The 19,467-nt window shown below is 47.9% G+C and overlaps 3 protein-coding genes and 2 long non-coding RNA genes across 11 annotated transcripts in view; 2 read left to right on the top strand and 3 right to left on the bottom strand.

The window, feature by feature from the left end:
- LOC115942702 (zinc finger protein 182-like) overlaps positions 1 to 642 on the bottom strand; it is a 24,798-nt gene extending 24,156 nt beyond the window's left edge. The window contains exons 1-2 of one of the 5 annotated variants that reach the window (XR_014141452.1): positions 499 to 640; positions 64 to 150 (exon numbers count right to left, since the gene is read on the bottom strand). The gene's annotated coding sequence lies outside the window, so the exon portion shown is untranslated. Of the gene's footprint in view, positions 1 to 63; positions 251 to 498 lie in introns of all 5 variants that reach the window. The other 4 variants (XR_014141451.1, XR_014141449.1, XR_014141450.1 and 1 more) reach the window with 4 other exon arrangements.
- LOC115940541 (uncharacterized) overlaps positions 1 to 19,467 on the top strand; it is a 127,127-nt gene that overhangs the window by 63,782 nt on the left and 43,878 nt on the right. The window lies entirely within an intron of this gene.
- Positions 1 to 19,467, bottom strand: part of ZNF630 (zinc finger protein 630) — a 265,177-nt gene that overhangs the window by 211,418 nt on the left and 34,292 nt on the right. The gene's annotated exons all lie outside the window — the stretch shown is intronic.
- On the top strand, positions 729 to 8,402 carry LOC115938996 (sperm acrosome-associated protein 5-like). 2 transcript variants are annotated; one of them, XM_081809384.1, is made up of 4 exons: positions 2,461 to 5,776; positions 6,175 to 6,333; positions 8,035 to 8,113; positions 8,217 to 8,402. In XM_081809384.1, the coding sequence occupies exons 1-4, from the start codon at positions 5,524 to 5,526 to the stop codon at positions 8,317 to 8,319; spliced, it is 594 nt and encodes a 197-aa protein (XP_081665510.1). In that variant the 5' UTR covers positions 2,461 to 5,523; the 3' UTR covers positions 8,320 to 8,402. The 2 variants fall into 2 exon arrangements, 1 of the variants encoding a protein (XP_081665510.1); XR_014141453.1 differs by lacking the exons at positions 2,461 to 5,776; positions 6,175 to 6,333; positions 8,217 to 8,402 and adding exons at positions 729 to 1,038; positions 2,231 to 2,393 and having other exon boundaries at positions 8,035 to 8,110.
- Positions 6,318 to 17,552, bottom strand: LOC145717936 (uncharacterized). Its single transcript, XR_014141465.1, has 3 exons — positions 17,423 to 17,552; positions 11,155 to 11,243; positions 6,318 to 6,660 (listed from the first exon to the last, which is right to left on the bottom strand). It is a non-coding gene; the product is annotated as an uncharacterized LOC145717936 (long non-coding RNA).

Here is a 19,467-nt window from a genome sequence, read left to right as displayed (position 1 = left end):
CCCCAAACCCCAAGCTCTAAGCTCTGAGGTGAGTCCTCTCAGGTGCCTCTTTCTTCTCCTCACCTCACTGGGGCCGGCTTGCCCAGGAGCCAGAAGGAAGCCTTCGGGTGCAGATTCACTTCGGCTGGAGCATTCACACCAGGCCCCTACCTGGGGGCGTGGGCAAGGGGAGAGGGGCACAGGGAGAGGTGGGGCGCGCCTAAGGAGGGACCTGAGGAGTGCGTATGAACCCTTAGCGCAGGTCACTGTGCTGGAAAATGTGTAGAAGTCAGCGTTTAACAAGCCCCATTCAACCCCGACTAGTACCATAACTTTGTCCACCATCGTGCGCACAGACCTTCATTCGGTCTCCCATCACTCACCCCACAACTCCCCACATCAATGACCGCCCCCCCACATCCCCCTCCATTCGTTCCCCCCAGAACTCCCCATCACTCAGCCCACCACCTCTAGCACTCGCCCTCTCAACCCCTCTCCCTCTCTCTCTCTCTCTCTCACCCTCTCGACAATAGATTTTCTGCTCACTGCAGAGGAGACCAGTACAAGACCTGGCCCTAAGAAGCACTTCCGCTTCGGGACCAACTCGGGCTCCGCAGCCCACAGGGCTGCAGCAGCTGGGTGTGCGCACGCTCAGTGGGGGCTTTGAGCCCGCGTCCGCCAATAGTCAACACCGGGCCCCCTCCCGCCCCCCTCCCGCCGGCCCCACGCGAACGCGGCGGGGCCGCGGCGCCTGCGCGGAGGGAAGATGGCCGCGCTCGCGCGGTCCCTGCTTTGAGATGGCCGCGCCCACCAGGGCTCTACACCTCGAGGGCTGCCGTGTGGAGCAGGTGTTTACTTTGTTCAGCGGAGACCGTCATTCCCGAGACCTCGAAAAGCATTTTGCTTGTGGCGGGGAGGGGAACTGCCCAATTGAGGAAAGTTCTGGCAGGCCGGAATTTGGGGTCTTGAACCCGAAGGGCAGCGTCGGGTTTACAGGTGTAATTGAATAGGAAGACGGGATGCGTGGCCGAATCGCCCAGCGTGCACAAAGGCGGAGAGGTAGGGAAAGGTCACACTGGCTCCATCCACTGGCTAGAGCTGGGAGTTTTGAAGGACGGCATACAAACAAGCTGAAGGATAAAAATAAACGGGGCCCTAGGACGCACACACCCCGGGGTGAAGGGAATGTGTTAAGCAGTGGCTGACGGGTTGCTTTCTCTGGATGGGCGGGAACGAAATCCTTTCGTCGGAGGTGACAATTTGGCTGACCAAAAGGAGCCGGCCCCACAAACAGCCGAAGCAAAGAGCTTTCTGGTGGAGGGCACGGCTGTTGCAAAGGCCCGGAAGTGGGACCCAATTCGGCGTGTTGGAGGAATGGAAACTGGCAGTGTGTTGGGAGCGTAGGAGGTGTGAGGGAGGGAGAAGTGGGTGGGGGGCCAGATGCCGTAGGGCCTCCTCTGCCAAGAACAGAGCTCATGCTTCACTCTAGACAGAATGGGAAGCCATAAGAGGGATAAGATTTTTTAAAGACCCATCAGAAGCAATCTCGCATTCTTGTTTATTGCGAGTCTTGCACCACTAGAACATGAGCTTCACAGGGATTTGCTTAAGCATCTCCTGTATGACAGACAGTATTCTAGACATTGGGAATATAGCAAGGAAGAAGCCAGAACCAAACAAGCATGATGGAGACAACCTGGCTTCAAACCCCTACCTAGGAGCTTTGTAACTAGGGCAGAACTCTTCTCTTCCTCATCTATAAAATAGGGACGATGACAAATGAACTGATAATTGTAAAGACTTAGAACAATGCTTGGCACATAGCAAGTGCTACATGTTTTAGTATTATTATTTAAATAAAATTAGGCATCTATATGTATTAAGCTTTTGTTAATAAAAAGGAAAAAATTCAAAGATAACCTGCAGGCTGCTTTGGAGAACGACAACAGAGGGCAAGGGCGAAAGCAGGAAAAACAGTGTGGCTTCTGCCAATAGGCCCAGCAAGTGATAATGGGGGCTCAGACCTAGCTCAGTAGCTCCTGTGTGCCACACACCGTGTGAAGCACATGATATGACCTGCCTCACTCAGTCCCCACTATCTGTGAACAGTCCCATGGCCTCCACTTGTCAGAGGAGGAAACTGAGTCCCAGAGAGACTAAGTAACTTGCCCAAGGTCACACAGTTTCCCAAGGTTGGATCCTTAACTTCTACCCAATAATATTCTTCTTTTGTTTATTCACTATCCCACAGAACTTCCAGAAAGTATCAGCGGGTCCTCATCCCAGAACCATTAAAACTAGCAAGGAATGTTTTTACCAGAAATCTCGATGGAGCTTCTTGGCAGACAAAGCAAAGAGAGAAAACAGAGGAATAGCTCCTATCTCTTGCTCCCTGAAGGATAAGCACTTCTTGGGTACAAAACATGTCCGTTCTCTCTGAATGCATTCGAAGGTGGGAAATAGGAAGACTGGACCTGTAGGGCTCATCCCAGCCTGGCCTCTTCTATCTTAACAAACATCATTCCCCCACCACTTTGTACACACACACACCCCCCTGTGTATAGAGAGGATCCTTTAGGGTTGGTGGCTATTGGGGTACAGTGATTGCCAGCTCCAGAAATGTCCCTGAGCCAGTGATACAGCCCCTCAAAAACTGTCCCAGGGTTCACAGTGCACATCCACAAGCTCTGTGAGACCAGCTTTTCTGCGCTGAGGAGCGAGGCCTCCCACTATGTCCTGGGCATCTTCTGCCATCAGTCTCTGCAGGTGCAACCTCCTCATATAACGGTCTAAGCCACAGGTAGCTAGGTGAAGGGGTATGGGAAGCTGACAGTAGCTGGTACCACCACAGAGTCTCTACAAGGTGACACTCCCACCCACAGGTCCCCCACCTCACCAGTGAGTCATCACCACAATTGTTCTTTTTTTTTTTTTTTTAAGATTTTATTTATTTATTTGACAGAGAGAGAGCGAGAGCAGGAACACAAGCAGGGGGAATGGGAGAGGGAGAAGCAGGCTTCCCGCAGAGCAGGGAGCCCTATGTGGGACTCGATCCCAGGACCCTGGGCTCATGACCTGAGCCGAAGGCAGACGCATAACGACTGAGCCACCCAGGCGCCCCCACCACAATTGTTCTTAAGATACATTTCATCAAGGGGTATCTGGCTAGCCCAGTTGGTAGAGCATGTGACTCTTGATCTTAGGGCCAGGAGTTCAAGCCTCACACTGGGTGGAGAACTTACTTTAAAATAAAAGATACATTTCATCAAAACTACAGAAGTGGGGCCAATTGTGAGCAGTGATTTGGGACCATAAGGCAGCAGGTGAGTTTGTCAGAGCAAAAGCACACAAGCCACTTCTCTGGTGACCTTGAAGCTAGCATGCTAGCCCTGAACTACCTGCTTCCAAGAGAGGAATCCACTTCCATTCTGGTATTTGTAGTATACCATCACTGGTATATGAATCCTGAACAATATGTCAGAATTTACTGTCTTGGCCAATGCGAGTGTCACTAAATGGGAGACATATGGGACAGGCAGGGGTGAATAATGGCGAATGAAGGGCAGATTGGGAGTTAATGGGGGCAAGGAGAGACAGAGGGTGTTGGGAGGGAGGTGAATGAATAGAGTGGAGTCAAAGGGGGTAGTGTGGAGTTGCACGAGGGAATGACCATGCATTCGATTTTGAATTAATTGGAGATTATGGATGAGACTGAGTAAATGATGGGAAAATGAGGCACGGGCTAAAGTGACCAAAAGTGAAAGTGGGAGCAGACTGAGTGAATGGAGCAATTCAAGGAGGTGAAGATGAATGGACTTGATAAAGCAGGAGAGTGCAAGTTGTTTTGAGCACTAAGGACCAGAGTGCGAATAAACGATGGTTTATGGGGCATGTTAAGAGTGAGAGAGGTGAATTTAGGGGGAATGTGGGAGTGAATGGAGGTAATGTGGGGCATGGAGGGAAGAATGGGGAGTACAAGGGACAGAAGAGGGACTGAAGACGTATACATGGTAGAATGTGAGTATGTGAATCAGGCTGAGTTTCGAGTGGCGACACTCTAAGGGAGAAATGGAGTGGCTAGAGGTGAATGAGGGGCAGACTGGGATTAGAGAGGGGTGATGCGGGGCTCCAGGCATGTCCAGGGATCCCAGTATCAATCAGTCCAGGTGAAGGATCTGCCGCATGTGCCTGTTGGGCAGAGTGAGAGAGAATAGAAGCAAAGAGAAGAAGGTGAGTCACTGTGGGTATTGTGAGCCAAAGGGAAAGACGAAGGTCACATGGCCCCAAGTGAATAAAGTGGGGGAACATGGGGCCCAGTGAATTCAAGGCAGAGTGTGACTGAATGAACGGAAACTAGACATGAGATCAGGCGCAGAACGGGGTGGTAAGAGGGAACTAGGGGTCACACAGGAAATGAGTTTCAATGAATGAGATCATTTCGATGAATGAGAGGCAGTGAGTGAGTGAGAGTAAATGGAGTCAATGAAGAGAAAGTGAGGAATGGGGCTGAGCGAGCAGAGAATGAGAATCTGCAGGTAACTTGGGCTAGTGTTTGGGAGGAATACGGGGAATGGGGGTAAACATGGGAGCAGCGCTGGAGAGAATAAAGGTGAAGAAAGGGCCGCAAGAGAGAGAGTGAGGGAGAGAATGAGGCCCAGAGTCCATGAAGCAAGCTGAAGCGTGGGCCACGTGAGAGTGAATGGGAGTCACTTCGTGCGGTGTCAAGAAGTGGAGGGGAAAAGTAGAAAACGAGAGTCTGAGAGTGAATGGAGGTGAAGGAATACGACATGAGAGAATTGGGGCCATGTAAGGAGAGGGTTAAGGAGTTGTGGCAATACGAGGCCCAGCGTGAACGAAGGGTAGTGGCCGAGAGACAGTGTAAGTGAACCGGGTGGGGGGGGGGTAGGGATGAAAAGCTGGAACAAGAATGGAGGTGAAGCAACAGTAGAGGGCGCATCTCTATGTCGTGTGTCGTGTATAATATGTAACGGAGGGCAGAGTGTGATTGAATGGGGTGAACGTGGGCCAGATTCCAGGAAATTAGCGTGGAACTGTGCATAGTAAGTGAAGTGAAGGAGGTGCCAAGAATGGGTAAATGGAGGTAACGAGGGGCAGAAGACGAGGGCATGGTGGCCATATTGTGCAGAGCGTGAGAAATCGAGGTGGTAGGAGGCACAATGTAGTGAACAGAGCTGGCTGCTGAGCAGAGTGGGGGGAATGGAGGTGACGAGGGGCAGAGTGAGTGGAAATGGAGGGAACCAAGTGGTAGAGCATGATTAAAAACAGTGGAGTGGCACTGTGTTAAGGAAAGTGGGGGAATGTGGGCTGATCGTGAGGCCCAGGGCCTGAGTCCTATCTCTGAGTCTCCAGCCCCTCTCTTCCTGCATCTCTTTCTGACATCTCAGGGTTTCTCCCTGGTTTTGCCTCCTCCCATCTTTGTGTATAGGTCAGTATCTTTCTTTTCCCTTGTGTGTCCGTCTCTAACAGAGGTGGCACTTGGAAAGACAGTGAGCCCTCTGGCTTCTGTGTTCCAGAATCTATTACATGGTATTTGCTCATAGAGCCCAGAGGTCCGGAATGCCCCTAGTTCTGAACAGGGCAGCATTTGAGTCTGGAGCGAAGAGTTGGCTAGGAGGGCCTATGCATGTTATAATGCAGACCTGGGTCACTGTGGCGGTGACTCTGGCCACACTGATGGTCGCCGCCGTGGATGCGAAGATCTATGAACGCTGTGAACTGGCAATGAAGCTGAAGAAGGTGGGCCTCAGTGGCTTCAAGGGCTACAGCATTGGAGACTGTGAGACTCCAGCTGCCCCAAGTCCCACCCACACCCCGAGCTGCCCACCACACTCAGACCCAGGCCCCCCTTCTCATCTATGACCTCCCTAGGCCAGGGCATGATCCTCTCGGCCATCCCCTGACTGACGGACTCTAATGTCCTTACCATCATTGCCTTCCCAACCATCACCCGCATGTCTACCAGCAACACCATCACTACCATCAAAGTCATCACGAATACTATCACCCCGCCATCCCTCGTGTCTCACCAGAATCACCAACACCACCACCACCACCAAACCAAGATCATCAGCCCCACAACTGGGATGACAACGATCCCTGTCCCCTCCCCTTATCCTACCATCCCCTAGTCCCAGGACTCATGCCTACCTCCTACCTACCCCCTCCCTGCCCCAGGGCTGTGCATGGCACACCGTGAGAGTGGCTTTGACACCTGCTTCGTGGGCCACAATCCTGACCGCAGCAGCAAATACGGCATTTTCCAGCTGAACTCCACCTGGTGGCGAAACGATGGTATTACACCCACCCAGAACCTCTGTCACATCGAGTGTCCAGGTGAGGCAGCGCTGGGGACACCCCGAAGCCCTGCCTGGCCTCACTGCCCAACACACAGAGTTCAAGGTTGCCTAAGCCATAACCTCCAGTAACCAGCAGAAAAATGACAAGGAAAAGAGCACATTTGCCTGGGCTGTTAGAGACACCATCCATCCCGTATCCTTACCAACTACGCTGAGATGCTGTCCAGGTCAGGAGGGCTCGGAAGTCCTATACCTCCCCGAGAATGGAGGCTGCAGTTTTCGGGGACTCAGAAAACCGGAAACTTACCTCCATGTGGAATGGAGGGGGAGATTGTCCTGATTTGGCGTTGAGGTTGTTCAGGCCCTGAGGGAAGAAACACATTATCTGGCTGTGGGAACCGAAATAAGGAGTTACCTGTGCAGAAAGGAGAGAGCTTTCCAGACAAGAGTGTGGTGGTATTGAGGACAAAATTTAATTGCGGTAGTTGTTCAGGGTTGGCCAAAATGGTGCTTGAGGTTGTCCAAGACAGACCAAAATGGGGACTGAGGTTATTAGGGTCCAGGCCAAATGGAGGTTGAGGATGTCCAAGTCCTGCTAAAGTAACAGAAGGGGTTACCCAGGATTGGCCAGCTTGAAGGTTGAGGTTGTCCAAGACCAGCCACCACAGAGGTTGAAGCTGTCTAGGACAGGGTAACATGAATAGTAAGGTTTCTCAAGACTAGCTAAAATAAAGGTTAAGGTTGTTCACTTTGAGCCAACATAGAAGTTGAGGTAGTCCAGGATCAGCTATAATGGAAGTTGAGGTCCTGGAATGGTCAACATGGAGGGTGGAATTATTTGTAACTGGTCAAAATGGCAACTGAGGTTGTCCAGGACTGGTCAACATGGCAGTTGAGATCATTAACCAGTCAGAATGGCAGTGAAGGTCGCCCTGGTTGAGCAGTTGGGATCATCTAGAACCAAGCACCATGATACCTGAGGTTGAATGGAACTAACCAGCATGGAGACTGAGGTCATTTGTTACCAAAGTGGCAGCTGAGGTTATCCAAGACCGGACAACACAGTGTTTGAAGTCACCAAGACTGACCAAACTTGCAGCTGAGTAGCTTCCCAACCAGCCGACCTGGTGGTTAAGGTGATGTCAGACCAGCTGCTGTTGCAGTTGAGATCATCCATAACCACACAAAATTACAACTGAAGTCATCCAGAACTGGCCAACATAGAGTTTGAGGTTGTTAGGACCAGGCAATATGATGGTTGAGGATATTCATAACCAGGCAAAATGAATCAAGATCATCCAGGATCTGGGGGCACCTGGGTGGCTCAGTCATTAGCTGTCTGCCTTCAGCTCAGGTCATGATCCCGGGGTCCTGGGATCGAGCCCCGCATTGGGCTCCCTGCTCCGCGGGAAGCCTGCTTCTCCTTCTCCCACTCCCCCTGCTTGTGTTCCCTCTCTCACTGTGTCTCTGTCAAATAAATAAATAAAATCTTAAAAAAAAAAAAAAGATCATCCAGGATCTGTCAACGTGAGTTAAGGTTCTACAGAACCAGCCAACATGGCGGTTGAGGTAATTCATAACCAGCCGACAAGAGAATCAAGGTCATCTAGAATCAGTCAGTGTAGTGGTTGAAGTTATTCAGGCTCCAAGGAATGCAGAACCCCTGGGCCTACCATACACTGTCACCCTGTCCCCAGTGCACCAGATCACTATGTCCCTTTCTTCCCTCCCCCCGTAGACCTGCTCAACCGCCATATTCTGGATGATACCTTGTGTGCCGGGAAGGTGGTGTCCTCAGGGAATGGTATGACTGCTTGGTAAGTTCGTAGGGGCGGCCTGGACCTTGGGCAGCGGGGATCATGGCACTGCCACCCTATCAGCCTGTCCACTTCACCCTCCTTCTCTCCCTTCATTTCCCAGGGATTCATGGACCCGGCACTGTTCTGGCCATGATTTATCTGAATGGCTCAAGGAGTGCAATATGCATGACAAAGCTGTCTCAAAGAAAACTAATAATTCATGATTCAGTTTCCCAGAAGTAGAAATTTTCTTTTCCTTTCTTTTCTTTCTTCTGTGGATTTAATAAAGAACGGTATCTATAAGCAATGCAAGAGTCCTCTGATGCCTAACTCTCTTCATTTTTCCAATGCCTGGAGGAACCCCCATGTAATCACTTCCCGCATACATTCAAAGCTCTAATCAGGGACACCGTATCGCTCGGGGTGAAGGTAAGAGCATAGCTTCTCTACCATCTCTACCACTTAGGAGCTCTGCTGCTCCGGGCAAGGCATTTCATTTCTCTGGGCCTCCGTTTCCTCCTTGGCAAAATGAGGCTGATAATGGTAGCAACTATTTCATGGGATTGTTGGGAGAATTAAATGACTGAATGTTTGGAAAGCACATAAAGTGCTTGGTGCACAAGGCAGTTATAGGTCCGGAGATGGAAGGGTGGGATGAGGGGCTATGAAAATTGGCTTTCCTTAAAAAGCATCACTCTCAGTAGAAGTCACTACAAGGTCTTCAATTAAGGTAGATACAGTCTCTCCAGGGAAAATAAGATTGGTTTCAGCTTACACAGGATACTCAGTGGGAATTAAAGTGTTCACATTCTCCCACATCCTCCCATATCTCCCTATTCTGACACTCGGCCTCCCACTCCCTCTTTCACAATTAATCCTAAATTTCGAATGACAGAGTGGGAATTTAGGCCAGGAATTCAATGGATGCACAGTGTAGTAATTTCTTTCTTATAGAATGCCTGGATTTGGGTCTGTGTCTTGGGCAGAGAATTTAGGAATTTAAACTTGCCTTTCTTTCTCTCTGTACCAGCCCCATCAGAAGCAGCCACCACTGTGAGGAAGCAGTCCCTCATGTCTTTTGTACTTTTTGATTGGGGGTGGATATTCAGCTACCCAAAGCCTTGTTTTCAGTGTTTACTTCATCCAGGGTAAGCACAGATGATCATTAAAGCAGATATCCACCAGTGTGAGAATGACCGAGCCCCCTTCCATCATGCCAGTTTGATTTCTCCTGCCTTCAGCCCCAACCGGCCTAGATGGCCAAATTTCACATTTCCCTGGGGATCCATAAAGGGTGCCATCACTCTAGGTACTGATTCCTGTATTCATCAAAAGCAGCAAAAATAGGAGTGCCTGGGTGGCTCAGTCATTAAGCGTCTGCCTTCGGCTCAGGTCATGATCCCAGGGTCCTGGGATCAAGCCCCACATCGGGCTCCCTGCTCAGCGGGAAGCCTGCTTCTCCCTCTCCCACTCCCCCTGCTTGTGTTCCCTCTCTCGCTGTGTCTCTCTCAGTCAAATAAATAAATAAAATCTTTAAAAAAAAAAAAAGGCAGCAAAAATAAACTCTGTTGAATTTAAGTAAAAAGTAGATCTAAAAACCAATTAGGTAGCTCATAGCATTTCCGGGAAGACTGCGTGATCAAGCCCAGAAAGGGGGGAGGTCCACACATAGAAAAAAAGCCAAAATCTTGACTGCACTCGGTTGGTTGGGCATCTGCCTTCAGCTCGGGTCATGATCCCAGGGTCCTGGGATCAAGCCCACATCAGGCTCCTTGCTCAGCGGGGAGTCTGCCTCTCCCTCTCCCTCTGCTTGCCACTCCCCCTGCTTGTGTGCACTCTCTCTCTGTCTCTTTTTTATTTATTTGACAGAGAGAGGGAGAGCTGCAGGCAGAGGGAGAAGCAGGCTCCCCGCTGAGCAAGGAGCCCAATATGGGACTCGATTCCAGGACCCTGGGATCATGACCTGACCCGAAGCCAGATACTTAACCGACTGAGCAACCCAGGTGTCCCTAAATAAAAAATTTAAAAAAAAAAACTTTTCCCATAGGAGTCCTATATATAGAGTGTGTGTAATGCAGAAACCACCCGTGTGCTCTGTGGAAGTGGGTTTACAAATCCATTATTTTCATGATCTCACTCCTTAGTCACATTTTTCTCTCTAATGGATGTAGCTTGCCTCAGGTGTCTATTTTGGTTTTTCTGGTGCCTCTCCAGCTGGTCAACTTGGCAGACTTCCAGAAAGAAGAAGAATAAACCATTCCCTGTGAATATACCTTTTGTTAGAAGCAGACCTCTGATAAGGTTGACTTATTTTCTTTTAGGTCTAGATACCAGTCAGAAAGAAATTCAAATTACATGTCTCCTATACTCTGAGCTTGAGGGAAAGAAAGCACAAATTGCTCTGACAGAAATTGGAACAAGAAAGTAATGATAAGTATCAGTGACTTTGATTAAGAAAAATACCTCAAAATGGAGGAGAGAAGGTGAAAATAGGTTTAGAGAGCCGTGAGTAGGGTAAAGGGATTTTGAAAAGGTAGTAGATCCAGGATTTAGAGGAAGGGGACTCAAATAGAAGAGCCTTTCAGGAAGGCTGAAAATGGGGTGCCTGGGTGGCTCAGTCGATTAGGCATCCGACTCTTGGTTTCAGCTCAGGGCATGATCTCAGGGTCATGAGATCGAGCCCCATGTCAGGCTCCACACTGAGCATGGAGCCTACTTGGGATTCTCTCCCTCTCCCTCTGCCCCGCCCCGACATGCTCATGCACGCATGCGTGCTCGCTCTCTCTTGCTCTCTCGCTCTCTTAAAAAAAAAAAAGGAAGGCTGAAAACAACTGAGGTGACCAAGAGAATAAGTAGAAGGATGAGGCAGATTGTAGTCCAGTTCCTTACCACTTCATTCCAAGATCACCATGAGACAGCTCACAAAACTAACAATTTGGAGTTAGCAAAAAAAAAGTCATGTCCTTAAGGAAGATATCTCTCAGCTTTTAAAGACGTCCAGCCCTCATGCACCCACTGGGGTCTTACTCATCATCTCCATCTGTCCGTTTCTTATTTACCTGTATAACTCGAACTTGGAATTTCTCTATGATCTGGAGTCCTCTCTTCTCCAAACAGGTGATCACATCTGGTTTGGTAACAGGATACCCTGTAATGGAAATGATAGATGACTTAGGCACATCCGTGTGGGTTTCACGGTCTCAAGGTAATTAGGAAGTTACATTTTAATAAGTATAAATTTCACACGAGAGATGAAAATACAAACACCTTATTCAGTCTAAGAGGGATTAGGAATCTTGAATCCCTGGAACTTGAGGTCAAAGTATTGAAACACTTCAGAGATGGAAAGTCATCCTATCTGGTACACTGTGAATTACTCAGGGAAGCTGTGCTCACCCACAGAGACCAAATGACTATAGCTCTCTAGCATCACAGCTCTGTAAAGTGTCCTCTCAGAAGATTCCAGATGATTCCACTCCTGGGTGAAGTCCACAGCCACATCCTCAAATGACACCGATCCCTGTTACTGCATCCTTCTATTCAATCAGTTTGATAGAAATTTAAATGATGATATATTTTAAGATGAAGGGAATATTCTTCAGAGAGAGGCTACTGTTTAATAATTTCCAAAAAGTTTTCTCTGAGATATCTGCAATAGCTATCTCTAGCAAAGGATTTTTATTCTATAGAAACCATAAAGAACTCCTAAAAATCAAGATGATAAATGTAGGCAATCTCATAGAAAAACTAGAAAAAGATTTGAACAGATACTTCACAAAAGATGATATCCAATTGGCCAGTAAACATATGAAAGGGTGCTCGAGGGGCGCCTGGGTGGCTCAGTTGGTGAAGCGTCTGCCTTCGGCTAAGGTCATGATCCCAGGGTCCTGGGATCGAGCCCCACGTCGGGCTCCCTGCTCAGCGGAGAGCCTGCTTCTCCCTCTCCCTCTGCTTGCCGCTCCCCCTGCTTGTGCTCTCTCTCTCTCTCTCAAATAAATAAAAAATCTAAAAAAAAAAAAAAAAAGGGTGCTCGACATCTTTAGTCACCAGGGAAATACGAATTTAAACCACAATGAAATATAACTATATACCAACAGAATGGCTAAAATTAAGACCAAAAATCCAAATGTTGGCAAGGATGTGGAGCAATTGGAACTCTCATATATTGCTGGTGAGAGTAAACTATAAATTGTACAGCCACCTTGGAAAACATTTTAGCCGAATCTATTAATGCTAAGCGTACACCTAACCTAGGACCCAGCAACCCCACTCCTATGTATATATCTAATGGAAATGCACACACATCAAGACATGTACAAGAATATCCACAGAAGTATTTTTTTTAAAGATTTTATTTATTTATTTGAGAGAGAGAATGAGATAGAGAGCATGAGAGGGGGGAGGGGCAGAGGGAGAAGCAGGCTCCTCGCTGAGCAGTGAGCCGGATGTGGGACTCGATCCCGGGACTCCAGGATCATGACCTGAGCCGAAGGCAGTCGCTTAACCAACTGAGCCACCCAGGCGCCCAAGAATATCCACAGAAGTATTATTTGAAATTGCCAAAATGGAGACATCCACCAGCCGTAGAATGGATAAACAACTGTGATGTATTTATACAACAGAATAGTACACAGTAACGGAAAGAACAAACTAATGATACACAAAATGACAAGAGTGGATCTCAAAAACATTATGATAACTGAAAGAAGCCAGACACAAAAGAATAGCGTAAGATTCCATCCATGTGGCATTCAAGAACAGGCAAAAATAATCTATGCTTATAGAAATCAGAAAGCATCACCCATGAGTCAGGGGATAGTGACTGGAAGTGGCATGAAGGAGGCTTCTGGGTGACTTCTCACTTTCTGTTTCTTGATTCAGGTACTGGTTACACAGGTGTTTCCAATTTGTAATTCATGAAAGTGTACACGTTATACATTTTCTCTGTATGCTATGCTTCAACAAAATGTCAACCTCCCCAATTTTTTTTTTTAAAGATTTTATTTATTTATTTGACAGAGAGAGACACAGCGAGAGAGGCAACACAAGCAGGGGGAGTAGGAGAGGGAGAAGCAGGCTTCCCCGCAGAGCAGGGAGCCCGATGCGGGGCTCGATCCCAGGACCCCGGGATCACGACCTGAGCCGAAGGCAGACACCCAACGACTGAGCCACCCAGGCGCCCCAACCCCCCAAATTCTTATCTAAGTAGTATTCCCATAATATTTCCATAAAAAATAGTAAGACAAAGATATAAGAACAAAAAAAGGATTTATGAACCTACAGGCAAGGGGCACCTGGCTGATTCAGTCAGTAGAACACGACAGTTGATCTCAGGGTTGTGAGTTCGAGCACCACCTTCGGTGTAGAAATTACTTAAAAAATATATTTAAAAAAAAAAAAAGAACCCAGGGCGCCTGGGTGGCTCAGTTGGTTGAGCGACTGCCTTCGGCTCAGGTCATGATCCTGGAGTCCCGGGATGGAGTCCCGCATCGGGCTCCCTGCTCGGCGGGGAGCCTGCTTCTCCCTCTGACCCTCCCCCCTCTCATGTGCTCTCTGTCTCTCTCATTCTCTCTGTCTCAGATAAATAAATAAAATCTTTAAAAAAAAAAAAAAAGAACCCACATGAAAAAGAGCAATGTACGTAAAAGAACAATTCACCAAAAGAGGAAAGAATATGAAAAGATACTCAACCTCATTGCTAACTAAATAAACACGAACAAAAGAAATGAGATATTTTAACTATCAAATGGCAAGGATTAAAAACATGACAAAAGAATTAGAAAGGGTATTTTCATTTATAGATAGAGCTAGAGTATTATGCTAAATGAAATAAGGCAGTCAGAGAAAGACAAATACTATGTGATCTCATTCATAGGTGGAATATAAGAAACAAAACAAATGAACAAAGGAAAAAAAAAAGAGAGAGAGACAAACCAAGAAACAGACTGTTAAGATAGAGAACAAACTGATGGTCACCAGAGGGGAGAGAAGTGAGAGAATGGGGGAAGTAGGGAATGGGGATTATAGAGTACACATCTCATGATGAAAAAAATAAAAAAGGGACGCCTTGGTGGCTCAGTCAGTTAAGCGTCTACCTTCGGCTCAGGTCAGATCTCAGGGTCCTGGGATCGAGCCCCATGTTGGGCTCCGGCTCAGCGGGGAGTCTGCTTCTCCTTCTCCCTCTGCCCCTCCCCCCCCCGGCTCTCTCTCTCTCTCTCTCTCTCTCTCTCATGCTGTCTCTTTCTCACTCACTCTCTCTCTCAAATAAATAAGATCTTTTAAAAAAAGAAAAAAGAAAACAGAAAGTTTTAAAAATAAAGTACTGAAAACAAAAGAATGAGGAAAATTTTTAAAATAAATAAATAAATGAAACATCCTTTCTACCAAAAATAAATAAAATAAAATAAAATAAAAATATGACAGAAAGGATTAGGAAGGGTATCTTCATTCATTAGTAGGAGTATAAACTTGCACGAACTTTTCAAAAGGCTATTTGGCAAGGTCTGTGAAGGTTCAAAATGTGCCCAACTTTTGAACCAGAAATTCTAGAAATGCTCAGCACAGTACAAGACAGAGGACAAGAAAGATTACTACCATGCTATGCATCATGGCCCATGCATACGAGACAAAAATATGCAGCTGTTAAAGATACTGGTCTTGACAGTGAAATATCTTCTATCGTCAAGTATTCACTGAGTGGGGACTATCCCAGCTACGCCAGTAACCAGCTCTGCAACTCCACGCCACTTGCTTATCCACTCTGGGACTCAGTTTCCTCATTAGTAGAATGTGGATATTAAAGGTACCCACTTCTCAGGGTGGTTGTGAGGACCAAGGTGGTCATGTGTATTAAGTACTGAGTAGGGGGCGCCTGGGTGGGTCAGTCAGTTGTTAAGCAGCATGTAGGCTCAGGTCATGATCCCAGGGTCCTGGGATGGAGCCCTGCTCAAGGCGGAGCCTGCTTCTCCCTCTCCCTCTGCCTCCCGCTCCCCCTGCTTGTGCGCGTGCTCCCTCTCTCTCTCTCTGTTAAACAAATAAATAAAATCTTAAAAAATAAAATAAAATAAAGTACTTAGTAGAGTGCCCGGTGCAGTGCAGGCTCATTACATGTTAGCTTCTGTTCCTGCCACTAATATCACGATCATCCTCATCCTCTGTATTATCATTATCATTACTCCTACTACCTTCATCAATATTACTATGTAAAGAGAAAACAGGGAAGTGCAAAACAGTTTGTATATTATGAGCATATTTTAGCAAAGGATTCTATATCAACAATATGCTTTTACGTGTATGTAAATATGAAGAAGAAGGGACAGAGAGAGGTATAGATGGAAATTAAATTCATCATAGAATTGGTTATCTGGAATGAGTGATGATATGAAACCTTGAGATATTTTCTCTTTTCGGATTGTACATTCCTAAAAGAGTTTGAGTTTTTGGTGCCACTTCTTTTGTAGGGAGAGGGGAAAAAATGACATAACAATATAGACATGTTTAAAAAGGGCAAAAGGGAGAGGCGGCTGCACGGCTCAGTTGGTTAAGCAGCTGCCTTTGGCTCAGGTCGGGATCTCAGGGTCCTGGGAGCGAGCCCTGCAATGGTCTCCCTACTCAGTTCAGTGGACAGTATGCTTCTCCCTCTCCCTCTGCGCCTCCCCCTGCTTGTGTGTGTGTGTGCGTGCAGGTGCGCTCTCTCTCTCTCTCAAATGAATTAAAGAAAGAAAGAAAGAAAGAAAGAAAAGGGCAAAAGGTAAAGAACTGAACATAGTCAGGGACATCATGAATTCTCAGCCTGAAAAGGAAAAACGCAGACCTTTGGATCACTCCGGCTTTGCTGAAACCCCAGATGAGAAAAAAAACGTATTGGAGGGGAGGTGGGTGGGAGGATGGGTGAAACAGAGAAAGGGGATTAAGAAGTACAAACGGCCTGTTATAAGTAAGTCAAGGAGAGAAAAGTGCAGCATAGGGAACATCGTCAATAATACTGTAATAATGTCGTCTGGGAACATATGGTGACTACACTTACTCTGGGGAGCATTGCGTAAGGTAGAAAATTGTCAAATCAATATGTTGATTTGAAACTAATATAACATTGTATGTTAAATTATACTTCAATTTAAAAAAATACTGGAAAATAACTTGAAGGGTATGGGGTTTACTGGTTATTTCTTTTTTTAAAAGATTTTATTTATTCATTTGACAGAGAGAGACAGGGAGAGAGGGAACACAAGCAGGGGGAGTGGGAGAGGGAGAAGCAGGCTTCTCGCAGAGCAGGGAGCCTGACGTGGGGCTCGATCCCAGGACCCTGGGATCACGACCCGAGCTGAAGGCAGACGCTTAACGACTGAGCCCCCCAGGTGCCCTGTTTACTGGTTATTTCTTGACCGTTAAGATTTTATCCCTGTATTGACCCCGAACATGAGAACTGCTTGTGCTGACATGACTTTGGTTTCCTGAAGTGTGACATCCCTTTAGTTCTGTCCCAGCAGGACGCCTTTGGCTGGTATGAAGACACATATTAAGTCACATGCAGAACAATCGTCTCCCTGTGATTATCACAAGATTGCTGATGAGGACATGGCTGACCCATAAGAGAAATATCTTGAAACCTCAACATCAGGAAATCTTTGCTTCTGAGGGAGTGGCTCACTTTCTCTCTATGGGTAAGATAAATAGAACAAGTGAGTGTTTCTCTCCTTTATGTGACGGCTTCCAGGAAGCTCAGAAAAAGAACTGGAGCTCAGCATTAAGTATGTAGGATCCTATGACCTACATATATACATTTCAACGTTGCTCTGGTATCACTCTATTTCCCTAATCCTAACTTTTCATGTGTTTATACATGTACATTTTATGGTATAAATAATAATGTCAAACCCATATATAAAGCTTATTATGTGTGTGTGCCAGGCATTGTTCTAAACACTTAATATTTTTTTTAAAGATTTTATTTATTTATTTGAGAGAGAGCACAGAGGGAGAGGGAGAAGCACACTCCCCGATGAGCAGGAAGGCTGAGGCAGAGCTCGATCTGAGGACCTTGAGGTCATGACCTGAGCTAAAGGCAGACTCTTAACCAACTGAGGCACCCAGGCGCTCCCTAAACACTTAATATTAACTCAGCTGATCTTCACAACAACCATAAAGGCTTAGGTATCATCATCATCATTTTACAAATGGGGAAACTAAGCTACAGAGAAGTTAGAGACTGCCTAAGCTCACAAAGCTGTTACGAGCATTTTGGCCCCAGAGTCTGTGCTCTTACTGCTTCTTTGCCTCTAAATGTTTTAACATTGGTCAGGGAGAGGGGAGCAAGCAAGAACTTACCTGGAAATTAGTCATGTCTGCCTCATGGAGAGAGGGCAGTGGCCTAGAAAAGCAAAGCTGCAGAGAGGGGGGAGAAGAAAAGAGAAGAGGTTGTAATAACATGGAAAAATGGAAAGTTCACCAAATCATCAGGCTAGCAGTCCGTAACCGCCAACTGGTTAAGTGACCACGCTGTAGCCAAGAAAAAACAGGAAAGAACATTCGTTTTCCCCACACAGCCCCATCATTCAACAACACCGCTCGGTCACGGTCCTCACAGACCTCCCAACACTCACCCTCACCCAGCACTGACTCCAGACACCCCCCATCACCCCAAATACCCTCACTGTTCACCCCACGGGCCCCATGATGCACCCCAGAGATCCCCCGTCACTGACTCCAGAGACCTCCCATCACACAGCCCAGGCCCTACAGCCCCACTCGGCAGACCCCCCCCCACTCACCTAGAGGCCCCCTTACCTAGCCCCCAGAGACTCTCACGACGCAGCTCAGAGCCCCCCTCCAAGTACTCCGCCGGCGAATCCGCGTCTTTACAAAGCCCGCACTCGCACGTGCCGCTCCGCCCGCAGACCGGCGCTGTCTCCCCGCCGCTCCGAGCGAACCGTCCGCCCTCCATCCCCTACTCTCCGGGTTTCCACCTGGATTCTGGCGAGGTCCGCCTGGAGTTTCTCAAGTTCCTCCAACAACCACTTTCTCGGGCCTTTAGCCCACCGTCGAGGGGTCCGGCTCTAGTCCTCGCATGCGCACTTGCCCTCGCTGCTGCCGTCGGGTCTGCGGCCAGTGGCAGCTCGGTGCGTGTGTGGTTTCGCAGCGGCCTTGACCGCACGGGGGGTGGGGCAGAGAAATGGCCGCGCCAATTAACCGGTTTGGCAGGGAGCAGACATCTTTCAAAGGTTCCAATTCCGTACAGCGGAGATCGGCGCCCCTGAAAGTTCAGAAGACATGGGATTTCGGGAGGACTTTGAAAACTTGCCACGAGCGAGGCCCTTGGCGCAAAGGCTAGTGATGCGCGAGTTATGCGCGTGGTTGCGGGTCCGATGGGAACTGATCTGGACCAACGTAGGGCTGAGGACAGGACCAACTCCTCCGTGGGAAGATACCACGGCGGAGTTGGGCATGGGGAGACCGGGAGTAGTACAGTTATCCCTGGGAACTATTAGTGGGAAGAAGGGAGGCAAACTGGGAATGATCCCTTCCTCTACCACTGGGGAAATGGGGAGAAAGTGTAGGGGTGCAAGAAGGTAACACTGGGGAGATGGGGGGGTGGGGAACGGGGGAGTACAGTCCTTCTGATAGATACTATTCGGCTAGCGGTCCTCTGTGGGAGATACCACTGGTGCAGATGGGGCAAAGTCGGTCCTCGGAGAAGGAGACCTATGAAGAAAGTGACAAGGGTAAACGTAAGTGCAAGGAGAGCCAGAGACAGAAGGCTGGGAGGACTGGGGCCACAGGGAGGCCCTAGTCGGCGACTAAGTAAGAATCCGAACCTGACAGTGATCGGCCAGGTCCACATTCCATCCCCTTTCTAGGAATCTGCCCCCAGAAAGTTGTGGGAGGGTCGAGATGCCAGGGTCCGAGTCCTATGGGCCCAGGTCCCAGGGCTCCGGGCCTCAGTAACCTGTGGAGGAACAACCAGGACACAGTGCTCAGGTTCTGGACCTTAAACACTCTACCCTATTAATCACACTCTACCACTTAGTCATGTGAAAGGCAAAATGCACAGGATGATTAAGGAGATAATTTTTTCCCAGGCTATTGCAATGGGGAAAACTCGTTAATGAGGAACATCTCAAAAGCAAGGAAAGGGACCTGGGGTTTTATAGCGTGTTAAATAACAAAACCAAGTAAATTTGAAGATCTAATTGGTTTTATTAAACAGTTCATGAATCGGGCGGCAGCACCGCACCCCCAGCAAGTAGCGAGGTGCTCCAAGGAGTTGTAAAAAATGCCAGGTTTGTACAGAAGGGTGGGGGCAAGAAAGTTATTAACAAAAGAAAAGGATTGTTCCAGGCCAGGCCTCGCTCTAGGGGGAAAAGCAAGGTGTC

The sequence above is a fragment of the Leptonychotes weddellii genome, chromosome X (assembly GCF_054177405.1).
Source record: "Leptonychotes weddellii isolate Sample4059 chromosome X, ASM5417740v2, whole genome shotgun sequence".
NCBI lineage: Eukaryota > Metazoa > Chordata > Mammalia > Carnivora > Phocidae > Leptonychotes > Leptonychotes weddellii.
This window is presented reverse-complemented; position numbering and strand designations above follow the sequence as displayed.